The following is a 23,535-nucleotide window of genomic DNA, read 5'->3' on the forward strand; positions in this document are numbered from 1 at the left end:
GCGCTTCTCAGCGCCTCAGGGACACCGCCTCGGTGCTGTAGCGCCGCTGTAGCGCGGGTATATGCCTGCAGCTGCAGGGCCGGAGTCACTGTATGAAGGAAGTAGCCATCATCACGAGTCGATCACGTCAACGTCACACCAGCAAACAAAGTGGTCAATATGCTATGAAAGTAGCTAGGTTCGAAATCGAGTCAACTGATCCTGAGCTTACTAATACTACTAGGCCTATGTACAGGTATCGGATATGTTACAGGTATGTTTATTGTTAGTTGTAATGTTACAAACAAATTAAATCTCAGAATTCAAGATTCAACTTACAGGATAATTTCACAATCACACATAGGGTCTAGGGCCTATCTGCATTAGCTATCCTGGCTGTGTATCAAAAGCTGTGCTATTGATTCTCAACATTTCAAACACCACTGTACAAAACTCAACTGATCTCACTCAAAATCAGTACTTTAGTGACAATTGATGACACCTAAATAGCAGTAGACTCTAAAATACAATTTTTTCTCAATCTCAACTTATTGATATTTGTTAGAAAGAATATTTTAAAAATTCAAATTGTAGGTTTAACTAGACTCTAAGTCTACTGTCAAACTTGCTGATCACTGATCAGCCACATCGGAATGATTGTGTGCATTTGTGTATTATAAGTATATTGACTATTCATGGTGCTGCAGCCTAATCACACGTCGTGCAGTGCTATCTAGAGGTCAATGCGAAAACCAGATGCTGGTGATTGTACTTCATGGACATCAATTTATTGTCTGATTTAAAGAATACAGAAATTCGTCCTCCATTGCACTGGTGAGTGACATACATATACAAAGAACATAAACAATATATAAATACATTTGAGGATACAAAGAAAATACAACTTAAAGGAATAACAAAACTGACATGTTAAAAATTTGAAAACTGGCATTTTAAAATTGAATCTCGAGAATGCACAGAATGCTTAAATTTAAATAAAAGTGCTCTGGACATTCACCCCTTCTCTCCCAGAAATGGAGTATGAGGAAAAAACAGAAAGAGAAGGTGACAGAAAACTAGGAGCTCTGGGAGCCCTTGCTTTAATTATCATCAGTGATTAGATTAATATTTTAAAGCTTAAGACCAGTTATGGTCATGCGATTGCATTGTGAAAGAAATGTTGTGAAATCGATCAGAAAAGGTTGATCATCTAGCGTAGATATACTGCAAGGTTCGGGAATCATCAAAATGATAAGAAATTTGGCCAAGTCTTCATAAAAGTTAGAAGCACTGTACACAGAAAGATGTATATGGGACTACACACACATGCGCGACACGTGCATTTCATATTTCTCAACAGGCGAGAGATACACTAATTTACCAAATATATCAATTAGTAGGTGGTTTCCCATCAAAATTTTTATCATCATGTAATATTCAAAACATATTCTTTCACATGATTGGTAATAAGAGCTTCCATTTCATTTTTTGAAATTGAGGCATTTCCAATACTGGTCTTTACCTTTAATATACCATCAAACAAAACTTGAGACCTTTTATTTGATGCCTCATTCATCCTACTAGTACTAGCTCCAGAACCAAAAGGCAGAAGTAAGAAAGTTAGATCATGCTAATTTTAAATGCCCGGAAATCATGTTGTATATAATTGCTTTGTTTTCCTTTGGTTTTAAAACAAAAGCTGTGATCTCGACTGTGACCGAAAGACTCTTAGACTATTTCATTACGAAAAATTATGGAAAAATGTATGTTAATGCGCGAAAACCGCTAATCGTGCCATCATTTTTGCATCACATTTCACATTTTTCATCCCCCAAAAAACATTTCTCGTTCATAGATTTCGGTGAAATTTTACCAAAACTAAATTACTAAAGCAAATTCACATGTTAAACAATCAACCTTACAGACAGTACCTACACTGGCTACAGTAAATACCTTTTTTCTCAACCTCAATCAATGCGAGATCAGGGTCCAGAATGGCACTAAAAACGGCTCTTGTGAAACAGTGCAGCAAAACAAACTGGCGAAAACATAAATCAAGCTAAGTTTTAGTATGAAATGAAAGATCATGATGTCATATTTTTCTCATCCAATAGAAATCATGAAACAAAAATCTAATCAGCCAATCAAAAGCCCGCATATGCGTAGGCTATCCAAATGGTGTCCAATAGGCAATAGTGCATACAGTGTATCAGCCCGCAGCAGAAACCTTTGTATTGTGGCGAAAGCGTACACATTGTAACGTACCTATCGTATACTACTAATTACTATTACAAATAATAATTTATAATACTTTCTTTTTTATTTTGTCATTTAATTTTTTATGTATGATTTTTTTTCTCACTGATTTGCCTTTCAAAGTTTCAGCAGGTTCAGTTTCAATTCAATTTCATATCATATTCATAATTCTAAATTCTATTCTAAATTAGTAAGTAGTCTAGTTCTAAGACTAAGACTAGAGTTAGACTAGAGTAAGAGTAGACTCTAACTTAGACCGAAAGCTTGAGTCTCTGATATCGACGGTCGCTCTGCTGAGATTACATCTCGCTCCTCTGACCGCCTTTACCATGCGAGTCAAAAAAAGGTTATCATACATGTTTTGAAAGAGTGTTATATCCTGAATAGTTTGGTATTATATTTGTGTAGTACGTTTTTACGCTTGGATGAACAGCGGGCATTGTTTGCAAGAGTCAAAAATAGACTTGTGCAAAAATATTAAAGTGAGAGAATGAATTGAATTAATGTATCAAATGAGATACATTGCAAATTTAGTTTACCAGTACTTTAATAATCAATTATTTCCATACAGGTTGTATACAAACAAGTTTGTGATATTATGCATACCTGGCTTACCTAGCTGTCTTAATTTACACATACCTGGTACTGCTTTCTAACTGGATTCTATCGGATTCACTCCGATGAAAATACTGATTGAATTTTCCTTATGTAAACAAAGGTGAAACCGCAGTTTTCCCCATGTCGTTTTCTAACTGCCGGTGAAATTCACTCGCTGTGGCGAGCCCTTGCCGGAAGTGAAGAATTATTGCGTAATTGTTAAGCCCGCGCTCCATCTAGCTAGCATGCAGCATGTTCAACCATAAGTTAACAAACACAGCTGGTGACGATAAAGCGCGCGTATACTGCGACCTTTGACCATTTTAATCGCTGTTTTAATCGCCTTTTTCTCCCGAACGTTTTCTAACTGGCAGTTTCATCGGTGTCACACCGATAGAATGAGAATTTCTCCCGCTCTTGACCAGGAGAATTTAATCGCCTATTTCTCTTCTTTTCATCGGCTATTTAATCGCCTTTTTCTCCTCTGTTGCTTTCTAACTGGCAGATTCATCGGATGCGTCCGGATGCATCCGATGAAAATCAGTGCAGTTAGAAAAGGGTATTAATTTCAAAAGATAAGACATTCAAAAGTGGAAGTTCTGGTTTGCATGTACATGTAGGTATATCAGTGGAAAAAGTGGCACTGTTTCCTGGCAATAATCTGCTAAAACCAGTATATATTTTCAAAAATGGAGTGATTGGAAGACAAAGGCATTGGTGAAAATTTTCAGACTATCTACTCCTAACAGTTACAGAACTGGCAATTATACTGAAGAAAATGAGGCTTGTTTTAAACATTTAGGTCTAGATCTGATCAAAGTGGATTTGTTACAGTTTAACCATAAAAAGATCAGGTTATTTTGGTACTCTCTCTGCCAAGTAAGGGGGGGGGCAGGATATTCTGTGATCTGTGTATCTCCTTATGTTCATCAGTGATACATATATATTAGCAACACTGTGACACATGTTTCGAGGTCCTTTCCATTTAGCTCTGTACAGACAATTTCATAAGCTTTCATTTTCTTAGTTGTTGATGACGGAATAGATTTGCTTCATACAGGGTTTGTATAGGAACATATTTGCAATAATATGTATGATTAAACATTTTCTTTAGGGATCATTTAATTTTTTTCTCAGATAGTTTTAGTAAAGATCAAACAGGAGCTAGGAGCCTTGCAGGATATGTCACAGAGTTGCCAATTTGTGTTTGATCATTCACAACGTCAAAAATTCATAACTTTAATTTTCTTATTTTCAATTGGATTTTGCTAAAACTTTTAATGACCTGTTCCTCTCATTTTTCTGCTTCTATCAACTCCAACTTAATATCAATAGACTGATCCCCCTTTAATAGAAAAGCTTATATCCTCTCCTGCACATAGACTGTTCATAGTTGTTATGTTAGCATCGACCAGCCCTTAATATTTAATAAAGACAGATTATCTTCCTTCTTTTTCAGATACTGCCAACATCACACTTCCAGTAAGACAGACAGGCCTCCACCCGAATGATTATAAGCACCTTTATTCCTTGCATGAAAGATTCTTGAAGGAATATGCAACGTGTCTTCAACATCATGTTGGCTGCACTCTTCATTCTCCTGTCTCTGTCAACCATAATTATCAGCGCTGCTGAAGTCACATGCATCAAAGACAACTACTGCCGCTGCACCCTGAGCGATAACTCTTACTACTTTGATCTGGAGCCGATGTTGAAAGGCGTGGCACCACCATTTTTTAAGCTGAATGGCGCAAACGTCACCTATTTTTACGATCCTTGTCGGTCTTTCTCCATGACGGGTACCCTGAGTGAATGTACCAATGCTGCATTGTGTAGCGAGAAATTGGACGACATCTATCAAAATCTTGGGATTCATGATACATCAGAGTTTCGGTACACACCCGACGGCGCTTCGGTGAAGTTGAAGCTCCTCTACCACAATGGTAGGTATGCAAGAAGAGGTGTGTGGCTGGTGATCTACATGTAGCAAGTTCACACTCTGTCAATAGCTTAATGTGTATGCAAGGCTCCACACTTAGCATTTAGTTGGGGGTCCAGATTGAAATTTCATGGTCTGCATGAGCCGCCCCCATGTTAACTTTTTTGAAGGGGGGGGGGGTCTAGACATGGAATGATATATGGCATTTTGGCACCCATCTGTCCTGGGGGACTGTTAGTGTTGTGCCCTAATATATGCCTTTTAGGATTCTCTTCTCTTGAAGAAAAGTTCTGAAAGTTCAAAAATATTCTCTGGATTGTCAAAGTGCACTACAACAGCCTACCAGCAAAGTGCACATTTAAGATGTACAGGTAAATTTTCTTAAAGCGAGCTGGTTTACGCCTTTTTGGACTCTTTAGGTTCTTAATATTTTGTACTCGAGCACTCAAGGATACAAAAATGAGGTGTTAGTTGCCTTAATATGAGATGTTTGATGCCCGAAATGAGAAGAAATCTATTCAAGTGAGGCAGATATATATAAGTGGTCCTTATGAAGAAGTTTCTACACACATTTCGATGGGAAACATTCTTCAAGGGAAACAAAGAATGTGGTTATAAATACTGAAGCAAGTTTGGGTGTGATTTTATTATGACATTGCTTCCTTTCTCTTTTCTGCTGCCTGCAGGTATGAGTGGTGCAGATCAAATCAATGCTACCGTCTGGCTGACATGTAGAACTGGAGGCATATCATCTTTGGAGCTTAAATCAAGTACTCCCACTTACTACTTATTTGAGTTGTTTTCACCGTTCGCATGCCAGAAAGCTGTGCCTATACCTCCCTCCCAGCTTACTGCTGGGGGTGTTTTGTGCATCATGTTTGTCGTCTTGGTAACTGTCTACTTTGGAGGTGGTAAGTATCATCATTTGTATTATACATGAATTTAAACTTTGGTTTGGTGTTGTTTTGTTTGGGTACAATTTAAATTGAGCATAGTTTTAGCATCTCAAGTCATGATCCAGATCTTGTGATTCTCTGTGCAGTCTTCCACTTCTGCTCTCTCTCTCTCTCTCTCTCTTTCTCTCTCTTTTTCCCTTTCTCTTCCTCTTTTTCTATTCTTCCCTCTCCCCAAATCTCTTTTTTCAAGATTCAATAATCAATATAGCTGTATGATATATGTATATCATATTAGAACCTCTGTCTGAGCTTTCACTTTTGATGTGATATATTGTTATGTCGTAAATCACACTTTTAGTTTAGAAACTTGTGCACTCGATTAGGCATGAGAAGGAAGGCGTGTGGGCCATGGTTATTTAGTTGACCTATTCCTTTCCAGGCTGCCTCATCGAGTGCACCAGTTAAATTATTGCCATTTATTTGTATAGAAAGTGGAAATTAGATAATAATAATCGAAATAGTGTTTAATCTATTCTTTCAGAGATTAGTCACTGTAGACTGAATACCTCAAGTTAGCAGCACACAGATGTCAAATTTGATCTTGTTTCTGCACTCACCCAAAATATGTACCGGTACATTTTTAGGGTTAAAGCAGTTTGGCATAGGTTAAATGAGATTAACTTTCATCATACATGTACTCATGACTTGTGTTTTACACACTTTTATTAAGGTTTTGGTGGTTTTAAACTGATTTTTGTTGCCTTTTTTATGAAAACTGTTATATTTTCAATAATATGCACGTGCATGAAGGAATTCTTGCCCAATGTTTCATCTGTCAGTGTTCTCCAAAACAGTTTCCAATCACACAACGTTTGATGTAATTCTCTGTTTATTACATGTCTTCTGTTTTTTTCTTCCTTCAGGATTCATCTATCTGTTTTGCTTTAAGTATGAGAGTGGATTGAAAGCAGTACCTCATCACGAGTTTTGGTCTTCTTTACCTGGACTCACCAAGGATGGTTTTCTCTTCTTGATCTCCTGTGGAGGCTCAAAGAGGATGCAGCAATCTGGACCTGAATATGATCAGATCTAGAGCCATTTGGATCCTATTTTGACCTCAATGTACCAAAGTCCAGGAACCATGTTGTAGGCCTCTTCCAATGTCTTCCTCTGAGCTCTTCACTTTCTCCTGCATTGTGTGGGCTCCAACAGAATGCAGACACTGGACCTTAATTAGATCAAATCTAGAACTTAACTTAACCTGAATCTGTCTAAGCCCAGGAACTAGGCTATAGACCTATTCAAAAATGTCTTCCTATCCATACTTCTGTAATTGAAGAGGTTTCAACAGAGTGCAGAGTCTTGATATAACCAGCTGGACCTGAACCTGTCCAAGCCCAGGAATCAAACTCTTGTCCTTTTCAAAAATGTCTTCCATTTCATATTCTCCTGTATTTACGGAGCCGCCAACAGAATGCAGACATCTGAGCCTGAATATATTCATATTTAACACCTATCTAGACATAAATCTAGACCCCATCTGGACTTAATTGAGACCAGGAATCAACCTTGTGGACCTAAATCTGCCCAAGTCCAGTAAGGAGTCTGTAGACCTCTTCAGATTATGTAGGTTATGATATTAACTAACTGAAATATTTCTGTGAAAGGTAAAAAGTCTTTAGGTTGATGTTAGTAGTAAACATTTTTTGACCAATATGACGTGAAATAATATTTCAGTCTATAAACTGTGCACAGGTATTGTAAAGGCTTTTGCACACTTCATGACTCTGCTGCAACATGATTTTGGAAGAAAATTCACTTAAGAGGAGAAGCAGTGTACATAGAGATTGTAGGGTGATGAAAGCTTCTCAGTCGCAAAAAAAGAAGGAAAAAGAGAAATGCCTGATTGGTCGTGAATAACCAGTCACACGCCTTCCCAACAAAATGTTACCATATTTCGGACTTCTGCCAGGAAGAAATTACATTCCTGAAATAATGAATGTATAATATTTTGAATAGTTTCCGAACCCACGCCCCCCCCCTAATAGGTTATGACTTATCACTGGGGGGGGGGGGGCACATTCTATGGACAGGTCACTTGTGTGATCTTTCTATGCAGGTGGTCATTTTTTAATGTGGGTTTCACTGTATATGATGATGATCACCACATTTTTGTAGAAAAAAATCTCTTTGACATCTATTGTGATACTGTCTTTTGATGTTGGTGGTGCGTGAGGGGAATTGATTTCCTATGAACGAGGTACTTATTACTAGCTTATTACAGGCATATTTCATGCTTATTTCTATGCATATACAGTCAATTGCCGTATTGCCATGTAGGAAAGTTCTGTTGAGCTACACATTTATATCCAATTTATTATCAGTTTTCCCAAGTATCCATGAGAAAAAATATTATCAATATATGATTCTGTTTTCCTGTGCTTCCATAAAATATATCTTTCTAGAATGACTGCATAAAACAATGTTTCTACTTAAATAATCTGTAACCAGGAATTTTTTAGATTTTGACTTGACATTCCAATATATGCAGTCCCGGTCCTGGTACCGGTAATCATTTTTATTGTATATTCTGATTTCACTATCAAGTATCAAACTTATATAGATGTACATTTTGCCAGCTCTGTCAGTTTTTCTACCTTTACCTTTGGATAAAGTCTTCCTGTTTTAACCCCAGTAAGTCATTTAAACTTAGTTGTAGTTGATTGGAACATGTTTGCATGATTGGTGACAAAACAGATATATTTTTACATATATGGCATACATACTCTATATTATTATGACTATTTACAGTTTAATTTGTGATAAACATGTTGTGTACAGTGGCCAACAAATGAACTGGTTACTTGGAGTCCTAAGGAAGCTCTTAATACTCCACTATATCATTTTATTTAGTTTGTGATATGTGCTTGTGAAATGGAATCTCAGCATTATTTCACCAAGCCTTTTCTATGTTACAATCTGCCATGTTTAGAGTTATTTATTGCATTTCTTATGAGAGTTTAATAGAGAGATGGGTTTTTTTCTTCAGAAGGCAATTTTATTGATTCGTTTACCGGTATGTAAAATGTGATGTGATAAATGCATATTATCTACTGCTTGTCTTCCATTGACTTCATGTTATTTTCTTTTATTTTCCATTCAAACAATTGAATGAAATTGAAATATAGAAATTATAATAAAGCATATATGGTTATATTTGTATCAATACGTAATGAATCGTGATATGTAGTCCTTCATTTTAGATACATGTATAATGCAAGTACATGTACAATAGAATACAGAAGTGTGATGTCATACTGGCCAAGTTGTCAAGGTTACTGGTTCCAAACAGTTTTGTGCTAAACAATGGTGTTGTGATCACACCAGCCACAAACACTGATTTTGTCCTGCTCCAACCCATTGCTTGAATGATTTTTTGTTAAACCTCATGCACAGGCTCTATTGTTTAGAACCAGTAACCTGAACAACGAGGGAATATGATGTTGTTACTTTGTTAATCTTTATGTGTTACTCAGGATTTTTTTGTATGGAAAGACATTCATTTGCATTTTATCTTCTAGTACATTCTGTATGCTGTACCACATAGTTTTGCTGTTTTTCTACACCAGCGTTAGCTCGCTTCGCTCTCACGCATTATTTAGAAACGAGATGATTTCAGGCACCAAAGTGCCTGAATACCTCCATAAATTCTGATATTTAACGGCAGGGGACCTGCATACATTATTTCATATCTTATATAGTGTCTTGATTACAACATAATATTTTAATATTTTTAAGATGTAATTTTGGGGATCACTTGCAAAAATTAGAAAAAAATGTCTGTAGATATGAACATAGCACTTGAGTTTCAGTGTGATGCAAAGTAATATTCTATGATGAATTTGGGATTGGGGTGATGCAAACCTTGTAGTTTTTGAAAGGGTGCCTTGAATGAAAAAAGATTGAAAAAAAGGTTGCTCTACACCGTAAAAACAATGAATTGTTGTCGCAATACATTATGTCAGGTGCTTTGTTTACGGTTTCAGATTTGTGCCATGGTCAGAATAGCATGTTTATGGGGCACAGTTTGTGTACTATATGCAATATTTGATTTTAACCCCTCCCCAAATTTGCCACTGATATGTGTGTACCGGTACATATATATAACCCTACATGTTGTATTAACAGGACCCTAAACAGTTTAATAAAAACTGGTATATTACCCTAACCCTAACCCTGAATTCAAAACAAACTAATTACCGGTAAAGTAATGACTAATGATTAAACCTATTGTTTCTGCATGGGAGGCCTGTAAGTTTTCACTGCCTGCAAACGTACGTAGAGGGCAGTAATTATATTGTTCAATCGTTCACAGGACACTGTCCTGCTAATGACCATGTCTACTTAATGGCTCATTTTTTTCACAAGATACGTCGGTCTAATAACGCTGTAAGATGTATGTATGTATAAGGTGTATGTATGTATAGTATTGGACACATGCCATTTTTCTACTTTATATCTTGAATTTTTCAACACCTTTCTACACATTATGAACTTTGCAGTTCATTATTTCTATTGCTAAAAGATAAAAAAATTGTCTTTGTTAAAGTATATTTCCTTCTTGTTTTAGAGAAGGTAGAGATTATGAATATATAGATTATGTTTATTTGTACTACAAAGAATATTGAGAATAAATATTCTATGCAGTTTATTCTGCCGAGTTTTGAAACTGACTTCCAAAGACGATTCTCTCATTTATCTCTCTCCCTCTTTCCCTTCTCTCTCTCTCTCTGTCTCTCACTCTTTCATGTCTCTCCCTATATCTACAATATCATATATGGGTTCTAGGACACCTACCCCCTGGACATCCACCCCCCCAGGACAACTACCCCAGACAACTATCCCTAGGACAACTACCCATGGACAACTATCCCCCGGACAACTACCCCCTACGTCAACCATCCTCTAGGACAACTACCCCCGGACAACTATCCTAGGGGGTACTTGTCCAGGGGGTACTTGTCCAGGGGTAGTTGTCCTAGGGGTTAGTTGTCTTGGTGGTAGTTGTCAGGGGGTAGTTGTCCTGGGGGGGGGGTTAGTCGTCCTAATGGGTGGTTGTCCTAGGGGGTAGGTGTCCGGATACGCATGTTTATCTAGCTTTTACCCATCTATCTACTTCATCAATCTTTCTGCCTATCTATTTATCATTCTATATAGCTATCTATTTACTTTGAGGAATAAAATTCAATCGTATAGTAAATCATTATTACAATAAATTAAATTATTATTACAATAACAACTTTCGTCACTCGTTCAACTGCACTGATTGTCAAAGAAAAAATTAGACAAACAAATACAACGACATCGAACATAATGTTTTGAAGTATTTCATAATTTATTGCTTTTGTCTTAAGTTTATATAATCACAATGATTTTCCAAGGATTTGGCGCAAGATATTTTGCTGACTTTTCTTTGAAATTGGTACGGATTCGGTTATGTCGTTTATCGGCTCAAGCTCATTCATAACAGTTTTGGTTCTTCATAGTGTTGACAATAATTTGTCTTACTCTTTTTATTTATACTGTAAGTCATTCTAAATTTCGATTTTTTTTTTTTTTTTTTTTTATTGTTATATTTAAAAGAAAAATGTTTCTTCCACGAGACATGACCAACAGTTTGAGCCATTCATAATTCATATAAGTAGGCTCTGCAGAATGTTTTGTGCTTCATATTGCTGTCACTGGAAACTATTTTTTGATTTCAAGCTAGGGTCCTTGCATCATTCTCCTCCATAGTTCACTTCGGTTTCGTTTCCTTCGCGATTTGTTTCCTTATTGTTTATCTTTCTGAGTAAAACGTTATACGTTCAGACGAGGTTTGTGCGGACCGCCGTTAAGAATACTCCATCAACTCCTGCGTGAGAGGCTGAAATGAAAGATGTCTCTCATCATGTTCATGGGACACGATCTGTTATCTAGCTTCGACCATGGTTGCCGGTTTTCTGTTTTCGCACTTTCTTGCCAACTGCATTTATCCAAAGCTGTGCTGAACCATTTTTTGGTTGAACCTGTATGGCACGATTCTAACTGTTGGCTGTACTCATGACAATACGGTAGATTGATAAAAAGCACGCAGTGATGATTTATGCTGGATCTACAAGCATTATGTTGCTGATGTTGCTATAGTTTCCTGTAATGGTAAAACAATTGAGAAAGAAAAACAAGTGATTATACTTAATAGGCCTACATAATATTGTTTTTCGGTTTATTTTTATTTTTTTCTTATGTCAATTACATGTCCTTTTCTCTAAGCTTCATGAGCACCGAAAGGTAGACCTGAGCGCTATACAAGTAGCCACTATTATTATTGATTATTATATTGTATACACTTAGTTAAATCGTGTTTAATCATAACACGGAGGTTAAAATGTCACATGTACATTATTAAGGGTAAAGACGAACAAAGTTTTGCCATTAAAGACCAGCCCACATTATTCTCGGACATTTTAAGACTAAAGAGCTAGAAAGTACTTACTATGAAAATGTGGTTTCGTCATCTTTATTTCTGCCAATGCAACAGGTGATTGGGCATTATTATGAGCCCAATCACCGCGTTTATTACCCAAGAATGCACTTGAGATGCATCCAATTTCATTCATGCAAATTGTCGAGGCTTGGATGTACACAGCGCTGTCTGGTAGCCGATTTGCAGGAGCCTCGGCTGGAGATGATGGGGGCTTGCTTATGCTGCTGTTTGAATGACATGAAAATGCAGAGTAGGATTCACTAACTTGTTTTCAGTCATCATGTTAAAACTTTGTAGTTTTTCTAAGCTGTGTGGCATGCTACAAAGACGGTGCTCCATTCACATAATGTTGCAGCAGTGAGACTGACAATTATATTTAGGCATTATGTAAAGCATTATCATTGACATGAATTTTGATTATATTTCATTTTATTTCTTTACTGGAATGATTATAGAATATTTAGAACAATAATGTGTTGACAACGAAATCTGCAAAGACCAGCTTATGGAAGTAAACTTAAAACGTGTTAAAACAAAGTCTACGATAATGTCGATATTGCCAACCACTTTATTAACTATCGTTACAGAAATTGGATGCTCGGCCGATTGCTAGGGAGGTCTGAATTGGGAGACTAGCTTTAATTTGGGCAAGGTTTTGGGAGTGTGAAAAAGTTTGGAGCTGAGGCCGAGGTAGTTTGAAAGTTGAGTTTGAAGTACTTAGAAGGAGCTGGGAAGATGTGGCTCGGGTGTTTTTAAAGCCAAAATGGGCAAGAACCAGTATAAATGTGAGTAAATGTAACTGTATAATTAGGTTGTGGCAAGTTAATATATCGGATACCACCTTCATTTTCTTTTGAATAAACATCAGTTACTTTAAAATCAATGTTCGATAACTCTTTTCTCGCAGACACTGTAAGAGTGTAATTGTATGTGTTTGTGACTTGGCCATGGCCTTGCGTGAGCATTGATTTAGGCTAGCCTAAATCTATACCCCTAGAGTCTTAAAATTTCCCATTTTCTTATTAAAGAATTCCCAAAAATTATAACACTATTAACATCTGAAATTATTTAAACTCATCATGATGTGCAATCAAAGTGTGGGGGGCGGGAGAGGGGGGGTGAAATGCTCACCGATGATTGGCTTAAATAGCTTTGTTTTCACCAGAGCAACAACACAGCTTCTTGATGATAGTTGTATCTCCTCCTCCTCCTCTTCCTCCTCCTCCTCTTCCTCCTCTTCCTCCTCTTCCTTCTCTTCTCCTCCTTCTCTTCCTCCTCCTCCTCCTCCTCCTCTTCCATCTCCTCCTCCTCTTCCTCCTCCTCCTCTTCCTCCTCTTCCTCCTCTTCCTTCTCTTCTCCTCCTTCTCTTCCTCCTCCTCCTCCTCTTCCATCTCCTCCTCCTCTTCCTCCTCCTCCTCTTTCTCCTCCTCCTCTTCCTCCTCCTCCTCTTCCTCCTCTTCCTTCTCTTCTCCTCCTTCTCTTCCTCCTCCTCCTCCTCCTCCTCTTCCATCTCCTCCTCCTCTTCCTCCTCCTCCTCTTCCTCCTCCTCCTCTTCCTCCTCCTCCTCTTCCTCCTCCTCCTCTTCCTCCTCTTCCTTCTCTTCTCCTCCTTCTCTTCCTCCTCCTCCTCCTCCTCCTCCTCTTCCATCTCCTCCTCCTCTTCCTCCTCCTCCTCTTCCTCCTCCTCCTCTTTCTCCTCCTCCTCTTCCTCTTTCTCCTCTTCCTCCGCCTCCTCCTCTTCTCCTCCTCCTCTTCCTCCTCCTCCTCTTTCTCCTCCTCCTCTTCCTCCTCCTCTTCTTTCTCCTCCTCCTCTTCTTTCTCCTCATTCTCCTCTCCCTTCTCTTTCTCCTCCTTCATGGTGTCGTAGATGAACAGAGAGACGTTGGAGCAGATGTTGTGGATGACGGCCCAGAGATAAGATGTAGATCCTGACTGTCTCTCAGGCCAACCTGATTTTTAAAAAAATGAAATCATTGACTACCTGAAGGTATATGATGAAATAAATCTTTTAAATCTTCATCGGCTCGATGATTCTATTATTTATATGCATGTATCATATCTGAATATTTGTATAAACAAAAGTCATATCATTTTTTTTTCTGCCCCTACTTTATAGGAATCTTTTTTTTTTTTGGGGGGGGGGGGGGTCAGTTTTTAATTTGTTGTTGTTATTGTTCGTTCTTTAATTGATGTTTTTATTCATTCATTTGACTGTTCGCTTTATTTTGTGTTACATAACGCATCTTTCTTTATTCGACCACTGATAAATACACCCTTCAATTTTCTTTCTTTATGCCCCCCCCCCAAAAAAAAAAAGTAAAAGTGGTTTATTTCTAATTCGATACCATGATTTACAAATGTTGCTGGAATGACATGATTTTCCGGGTTTTTCCTTTACTTTTTTGTAAACTATGACTCTTTTTTTTTTCTTTCTGTCCCCAACAAGTTTTTTTTTATCATTACGCCACTGCTTTTACCAACCTAAGGGGAGTGCGATCTCCTGTGTCCTCACTACCAACAATGGTGCATTCCTCGTGGACGGCGTCGATCTCTCTCTCATCCTCCCTAATCCCGATTTTCTGGACGAACTGGGGCCCGGTCTGGAAGACGCTGTCGCAAGCGTTGCGAATATAAGCCCAGATACTAAATGTGAAGTCAGGATATCTTTCTGGGTTGCCTGATTGAGAAAGTAAATTAAAAATCATTGACTGAATGAGATGGTAGCTTTAGGAAAGGAGTATACTTGTATTTGATAATCGTTGTTATTTTAATTTGTATTATTATTGTTATCATTAATTGCATTATTATCAATATAATTATCATTATTAATTCTTATCATTATTATCAATAATACTCATTATTTAATTTATCATGGACAAACCTTGGGGGTACGATCTCCGTGGACGACCACGGCTCTCTCCTCGTCGACGTCCATCGCACCCTCACCTTCCCCAATCCCTATATTCTGGACGAACTGGGGCCCGGTCTGGAAGACGCCATATACTAAGGGGTTGCGGATCAAGGCCCAGATCAGGGAGATCAAAAACATGGTCTCGATCTCATCAGCACAGACTTCACCAACCTGTGACGTTGTCTCGTCGTCACTGGTGACGTCATTACCTGAGGAGCTGCTAGACAGGAAGTTACTGCTATCCTCCTCTATTTTAGTAAGTAACAAAGTATATAATAAAAGGGTGTTGCAGGGATTTGCATGGTGCAAAAGGGGGTGCAAATCTCAAAAATTGTTAAAAGGGTCAAGATGTGGTTGTGTGCGTGAGAGGGATAGAGAGGGATAGAGAGGGAGAGAGGGGGCAGGGAGAGAGAGAGAGAGAGAGAGAGAGGGGGGGGGGGGGGAGGAGAAGAAAAATGATGAGCACGCAAACCATTACATTTACAGGTGAGTCATTGGATAAACCTCAAAGTAATATCATGTTATATTTTATAATCAATATATTGTAGAAATTATACAAGTTTGTATAAAATTGAAATATAACAACAACAACAACAACAACAAAAAGCTCACCTGTCTGATCCAAACTCTTGACCTTGGTGATATGGACAATGTCACACGTCTTGACCATCATAGTCTGGTCAGTCTGTGAGCTGGTATCGTCCTCACTGGACTCTTCGATTGCATCCTTGATCTCGCGCTTGACCTCCTGATCAACACTGCAATCGTCGTCGGTGTCTTGGTATGGGAAATAATTAAGAAAACCACACAATATTGTGTTTAAGTTATTACTAGCTCATCAAGAAAGGTGATTCATAAGAAGACTCCCAGGCACCAAACCATGTTCTCCTACTACCCCCCCCCCCCCCCCCCCCCCCCCCCCCCCTCTCTCTCTCTCTCTCTCTCATTAATATCCTTTATTAATTTCTCTATCCTCTCTTTCCTTAGTGTTTATCTTTGGTCTCATTATTTATTCCTTGTATGTCCTAATTTTAAATATCTCGCGGAAACAATATTTTCTCTCTTTTATTCAATTGTCTTACTCAACAAATCGTTTGCCCTTCTTTAGCTTTTTTTTAATGATTTAATGATTACTTACATTCATCCTCAGAATACACAAGTCCAGGGCCAGAAGCCCTGTCGTCATCAGCGTTGGATTCGACATCGGCATTATCACCATCTTCGTCCCCGTACTCAACATCGGATGTCACCGACTCGTCATCGTTCTCCTCATCGGTGATGAAACGATCTGTCGTGAGGGATGTGAGCAAAACTGAACACTCCTATTTCTAATACGTGGATCTACGTTTTGCCTCATATCTTATAATGCAAAATACATAATAAATGAAAAATATGTTCGTTTTCATTCACACTTTGTCAACACCATGGATTTTTTCCAATATCGTGCAGAAACAAGACTGCTTGTATGACAACCAATTCACAGTGAATAGAGTGTTGTTTACAAAAAAACAAAAAACAAAATAAAACAAAACCTTCATAGTCATCACGAGCAATTTTTGACATAGTCTTGCAAAGATAACGACTTCACAACTTACGGTAGGACAGGAAGTACTGAGAGGAAACCCTCACGTCCTTCGGATAGGACGTAGAGGGTAGCTCGTCCTCGATCTTGCTGCTCAGTGCTGGCATGATCAAGAACTGATGGCAGTCCTGACTAAGTACAGCAGGGGCAGACCAAGATGTCTGAAGTGCCCATGGCTCGACGCCAGTGGCTGAGTGGATCGAAGTTGCAGATGACTTGCTGGAGTCGTTGACAAGGATGACGTCATCGTTGTGGCCATCACTGTCCATATCGTCCTCCATCACGTGCAATGCCATCGAATTTGTCTGTTATATTTTACCATATACAAATATATTATATGATATTGCATATTGCAGCATGATATATCTGTACATGCATATTGATTTTGAGATTGGAGCTAGTTTGATTCCTCTTAATTGATGGAATCAGCTTTACAGATTGTATTTATGTTTGATCTCTGTTTGCTTGGTCAAACCATGGTCTAAAATATTTTGAGAGCTTAAAATGAATATATATTACCTTGCCAAGAAAAACTCTTTTTTACTGAACCTTTTAACTATAAACTCTTATACTGTACGCACTTCTTAACTTTTTTCTAACAGTCAACAAAGATTTTAATATCATATCAATCTAAAATACTTGCATAGAACAATCATTTATTCTTAACAATATGTTTATTTATAATTGTAATATAGCAGCCTGTCTCTATTTACGTAGTATAACGTAGTACTTTTTTGTATTGACAATGCAAGGCTATAGCATTAATAAACAAGGTATTAACAAAACTGGTCAGAAACAGTTTCCATACTGAATTTCTAATTGTAATCTCAATTTTATTACTGGTTTTATAAACTTTGATTGTTAACTCTTATTTTACTGTCAACCATATTTTCGTATTCTTTCTTTCTTTCTTTCTTTCTTTTCTTTATGTTTTGTTTTCTCCTCCTTATTTGTCTTCTTTCTCTTCTTCTTTTCTTTTCATTCCTTTTATCATATCAATTTAAGTACAGTGCATGTCTTAATTCGGGTATTTCAAGTTGAACTATTTGGATGTATGTTAAATGTTGCAGTTTGATTTGTAAGTTCAAGATGTGACAGGTTATATGTGGCTTTGATTTTTTTTATCAATAAACCTTATCAATTCAATTTAAAGCTTGCTATACGGATTTAGCTTACTGAGTATATTGTGCTGTAGAAATGGGTCTATCCTGTACATGTAAAGAACAAGTGCCATCACTGTTCATCCCCACTACTGTACGTGTAATTATAAATTTTAAATTACTTTGATTGTATTTAAATTGTTGGAATCATCCTTTTAAAGGGATAGTTGAGTTCTGTTTTCAGACCGCAATTGCCTTCAAAGTGCATGGTTATTGCTCTTATTCTTTTCTATGACATTTCTAGTGCCCTTTAGAACCTAAAATTGCTATGAAGGTAATTCAAGACCCCAAAATATGTGAAATTTAGCCAATACGATCATACCAATTCAGCTCCACTTTCAAAAAAATATGGTGACCGTTAATCAATTATTTAATTAAAAATAACAATACATGGGCCGGCTGGGTATGCGTAATATATCCAACATGAAAAGGCCAACAGAAAAGCTAACATCGGCATTGGCTGAAATACGACGTAAAAAGCGCTATTTCGTGTTTTTTTTTCCATGTTTTTTTCTTCAAATTATATTATATTTGTGGTGGTACCGAAGTATTAGAAATCGTTATATTTATGGATATTTTAGCCGTTTCTGAACCGATTTTGATCAAACAAAGATGATTTTGTCATTTATATTGTATGTTCTTTCAAATTTGACACTCAGTTTTTCATTATCTCACAAAAAAATTATTTTGTGTAGAGCCCTCCGCAACAGAACTCAACTATCCCTTTAAATTTCATAAAATTTATCTTGCATTATCGCCTCGTCAAATCCTGATCCTAAGAATTTTGTGAAAGCCTAAAAGCTTGCCATAATAAAGCTCTATTTTAGTAATAGCTAACTCTCGAATTAATCTGGTCTAAATCCCCTAAATAATGTTATTTACGACAGACTATAATCTATAAGACTATAATACACAGTATCACACTATACATGGCTCAATTAGATAACATGAATGCCTATAATTAACAGACTTTATATCTAATTGAAACTTCATTCTCTTATATTCCAATAATTTTTGAATGATATGTATCGCCAGTCGCATTATTTTTTTGTTAAATGTGTGTTTTCTTCGACTGTCACCTAGTTACAGATTGAATTCAACCCTTTCGCGAAAGAAATTGCATATCAATTAAAAGTGGTGTATCTAAATATAAATGAAAGTTTCGATGGGGCGAATGCTGCCAAGAAATGAAGAGAGAATGGTGAACCGGCTTTATCTACTTTTTTCTAGACCTTCATAAGCCGGCCCCATCTCATGATGGATACGCCACTGCAGATTGTGTATGAAACTGGGACTCTGAAAAGATTATCTGCCCTTACCCTCTTGCTCTTGGAGAACAATTTTCTGATTCCTGCCCAACAGCAGGTCTCAGGGGTCTCAGAATGGTCTTCAACTTCCTCCTCGAAAGACAAAGATCGGGGTTTGGATTTAGCAGAGCCCATTTTGAAAATTGCCAAAAGGTTTCGAAAAAATTTGCGAAAGTCGCTCAATAACCCTCCGAAAGCTATGTGCGCAATATAAATGAGTTTAGATTGTCATAAAATTATTGTTAAGGGCAGTGCTAGTGGTTACCAGAGATACGCGCATGCGCATTGTTAATCATGATGGGCGCTTGAATTGCATCTACGTCAACAATAAGGATGCGCGCGCAGCAAAAGTTTAGAAAGTTTGTCAGGTGCAGCGCAATGTATGAATCTTTAAAAAAACACATGCAGGTCAAATATTTTGATGTGATTTCTACAACATGATAAGTTCGATAACTTTGGATATCATATAATATTTTCAAATTGATTATTTTGTATGATATCCTTTAATCTATTTAGGTACTTCGAAATCAAATCCCTTTGATAAACATAGGTCTGTAAGTTTGTTTGTTTTTATTTCTGCGTTTTCAAAACAGAACATATTAATCATATACATAAAGTAACAATTTTTTCTTCCTTTTTACATAATTATACATTTTTAAGTACATTAAATATTAATGATGCATACAAACACAAATATTTTTCAATGAAAATAAATGAATTACAGAAAACGCAGGAGACCGCCATCATGAGCGGTAAGCTTGAAATCGACGGCGGACTCGAGAGAATAGCGGCAAACTCTTTAACTCAGCGATGGATATGAATTATGCGGGCAATATTGGGAGGACTGGTTTACTTTACTTTACGTTACTATAACCGGTTACTTTATAAGAAAAGGAATTAGAAAGCATAACTAGGCCTTTTGTATTTAATGCTACGGGCACAAAGGTTCGTACGAACGATAATTTCGTACGAATCTCCCTGTTTTCCATTGTCTTCCCGAATTTCCCTTGTCTGAAAATCGTTCGTACGGCGTTCGTAGCCGTTTGTAATGGCATTTGTGACCGAGGCTTTTAAGTACAGTAAAGTATTTTATGTGTAGCTAGGCGTTGTGGCGTGTGTCTGTAATCCAGCTAATAATGGAAGTTACAAACTGAGTCACGTCTTTCGGATGGTGATGTTTAAAGGTCGGTCCCCAGACGTAAATATTCATATTTGTTGATTGATACACGTATGAAAAAACCCAATACACACACACACACGCACACGCACACATTATGTAGCTATATTTACCTCTTTTTCACTACGACTGAAATTCATAAATTGACCACCATTATACTCTCTCTCTCTCTCTCTCTCTCCATCTCTTCACTTCTCTTTCATTCTATCTCTTTGTCATTTTCTCTTCCACTTATATCCTTAACATTCTTTTGAAGGCGTACTTTTAAACCCATTAACGGTACTGACGTGTTGAAAGTTTATCTATGGTGAATTATGCATTCAAAGAGTTTGACCCATTGGAGTCGGAGGGGGGGGGGGGGGGGTGCGGCACTGACCGCAATGAAGTGAATGAAATGCGAACGAACGAGGCCGTTGAGTGGGATGAGATCATGGATGGGGTTGCAGTGATTTTCCTTTTGAATGATTTCCATATATTTTTTTTTGGTGTAAATGACTTGTCCTCTGTATTTGTTCTGCCTCTGCTCACCCGAGCTAATGTCGGAGGCATAATCATTTCGGGTTGTCCGTCCGTCTGCTTTCTCGTGTAGGCAGATATTTATTGCAAAATCACAAACAACTAGAGGTACCGAGATTCGAACATTATGATAGTTTGTATCACCATATAGGAAGACGACCTAATTAGATGTTTAAGGTAATTAGAACAAAGGTCGCAGCTCATAGAAGTCATTATCTTTTTCTTAAATTAGAGGTACCCTTGTTTTGCAGTCGGGTGTAATGGTCTGAATATCCATTTGCGAGTGATGAACATTTTAAAGATGCATGAGGTCGCAGTGTGAATCTTATTACATCTTATAAAGAGGGGGGGGGGAACAATCCTCATAACGGAAGACAACCTTTAATAAGTAACATAATCATATCACATGATCTATAAATGCGAGTGAGTTTTGGGGCAAATTGCTCTTAGTCGCTTTAAATAATTAGGGGCATGATTGATGATAAGAGGAAAAGGGATAAGACACATATTAAAAAAGAAAAAGGAGCACGTGTCAAAGTACAACCAGTTATAATCAGAAGAGGCACTTACCACGAACATGAAAATGGGAAATGGGCATTAGTCAACTGAAAAGGGGCACCCATCAGATTTTGATACGGGTTTTTATAAAAGGTGAAAAGGGGCATTTATGAAAAGCGGATAGTTCCCTTATTAAAAAAGAAAAGTGGCACGTATCATTATTAAAAGGGAAATTATCAGAGGTGAAAAGTAGTACTAAACGCCCCTGAAAAGAGGCACTGACCAGATATGAAAAGGGGCACTTATGATAAAGGAAATGTGCGTTTGTTGAAACAAAAGGGGCACCGATCATATTTTAAAAGGCGCATGTATCGGAGGTTAAACGGGGCTTTTATGAGAAGGGGGAAGTAGCTTTATTAAAACGAAAAAGGGGCACATGTTAAAATAAACGGAGCAGTTATTAGAGGTGAAAAGGGATAATTATAAGAAGGCAAAAGAGCAATTATCAAAAAATGAAAAGGGGCACTCATCAGAGAAGAAAAAGCACTTATCAGGAGGGGAAGGGATTTTGACAAGTTAAAATGAGCATCTCTTAGATTTGAAAAGGGACAATTATCGGAAGTGAAGGGGGCACTTATCTGAAGTGAAAAAAGGAATAACTAATCATACCTGAAAATAGTCATTTACCAGAGATGAAAAGGGGCACTTATGAGAAGAGGTAGGGGCTCTTTTTTATTGGGGCACTTATCATAGAAAAAAAGGGGCACTCTTTAGAAATGAAAAGGGGCACATGTAAAAATACAAGGTGCGCTTATCTGATTTAAAAAATGGGTAGTTATTAAACAGGGAAGGGGCACTTCTTACAAAGGAAAGGGGCACTTGTCAAAGCAAAATGGGCACCTCTCAGATTTGAATAGGGCAATTATCAGAGGTGTAGGGGGGCACTTATCAAAAAAGCAATAGGCACTTCTTGTTCCTAAAAAGGGGCACTTATTAGAGATTAGAAATGGCACTTATGATAATGGAAAATGGATACTTATTGCAAAGGAAAGTGGGAACTTGTAGAAGGAAAAAGAGCACGTGTCAAAATGGCACTTATCAGAGGTGAAAAGGGGGAGGGGCACTTGTCAAATTAAAAGGGGCACTTTTTATATGTAAAACGGGGCACTTTTGGGATACTTGAAAAAGTGGGGGCACAGTGACCCTTGTTCCTCCCCTTCCCCACCCCAAGGAGTGCCGCCTCTGAATTAATACTAGAGCCAGAGAGCGGACATGGGAAATGATGGTCATCTCTTGGGTGGTTTCAGTTCCTAGTAAGTCCTAGTGAGTCGGCTTCATGCCAGGATGATTATGATCTTGGGGCTTTATTTTGGTTTCGTCTGATGACACAACAAAATGATGAACTAGAAATACACAACGTCGATCTACAATCTCCTTAATTGGAAGTTTACTGACGACAATATCATGATCAAAATATTGATAAAAGATAAAATAAACTTGAAACTTGAAACCATAGCTTAATGTTGCAGCACCCCTTTCCACCACTTGAGCAGCATTCTGGTAGGGGGCGAGGGGAGGGGTGGGTGGGGGAGGCAGGGGGCTTGAGGGATTGTGTCCCCCGACAGAGATACACACACACACACACATATTTTGTATGTTTAATGGCCCACTCTGTATCCGAATTTCCTGAATGTTCTGAGTGTTTCGTAAAGATATGTATTTGGTAGCATTTACTTCCTACTTTTCAATCATACCTGCCCCCCCCCCCAGCTCCCCCTCTTTCTCTCTCTCTCTCTCTCTCTCTCTCAAAATCTTGTACTAGACGCTATTTTTCCTTTTGCTAGACCTCACATTTTTTCCACTTAACCGTTCACTTAATTTTTCTTTCACTTATATTTTAATAATTACATGTACGTGTATAGATGTACATGTTTGTTTTTTTAGAAATAATGAAGGCACAGCTGGGTGTTTAATTTTATCAGAAAGATTCAATGCATCTTTCGTGAAACATTTTTCGTATTATTATTATCATTTTCAAAAGCAAAAAATGCAAGCGTTATACCGTACTAATTATTTGTTTAAAACAAATATATATTTTGCAATGCATTTCAATGTGCCGAGATAGCATGATCATAACATGTATAAAAGCTGTCCATAGAGTCAGTAATTACTGAAACTTCCACGTTACATTA

At 37.6% G+C, this 23,535-nt stretch overlaps 1 protein-coding gene across 1 annotated transcript; it reads left to right on the forward strand.

Annotated features, from left to right (window-relative positions):
- The first annotated feature begins 40 nt into the window (after positions 1-40).
- On the forward strand, positions 41-10,400 carry LOC100891499. Its single transcript, XM_003731461.3, has 4 exons — positions 41-253; positions 4,292-4,775; positions 5,458-5,682; positions 6,591-10,400. Exons 2-4 carry the CDS (start codon positions 4,388-4,390, stop codon positions 6,758-6,760), a joined length of 783 nt encoding a protein of 260 aa, XP_003731509.2. The 5' UTR covers positions 41-253; positions 4,292-4,387; the 3' UTR covers positions 6,761-10,400.
- Positions 10,401-23,535: the final 13,135 nt, after the last annotated feature.

Source organism: Strongylocentrotus purpuratus, unplaced genomic scaffold (genome assembly GCF_000002235.5).
Source record: "Strongylocentrotus purpuratus isolate Spur 01 unplaced genomic scaffold, Spur_5.0 spur5_scaffold_4, whole genome shotgun sequence".
In the NCBI taxonomy this organism is placed as follows: Eukaryota; Metazoa; Echinodermata; class Echinoidea; order Camarodonta; family Strongylocentrotidae; genus Strongylocentrotus; species Strongylocentrotus purpuratus.

Bases quoted from the DNA above. Each gene is read 5' to 3' on its own strand.
- LOC100891499 (XM_003731461.3), top strand. From the start codon at position 4,388: ATGCAACGTGTCTTCAACATCATGTTGGCTGCACTCTTCATTCTCCTG. The intron at 4,776-5,457 runs GTAGGTATGCAA...TGCTGCCTGCAG, and splicing joins GAAGCTCCTCTACCACAATG to GTATGAGTGGTGCAGATCAA. The intron at 5,683-6,590 runs GTAAGTATCATC...TTCTTCCTTCAG, and splicing joins AACTGTCTACTTTGGAGGTG to GATTCATCTATCTGTTTTGC.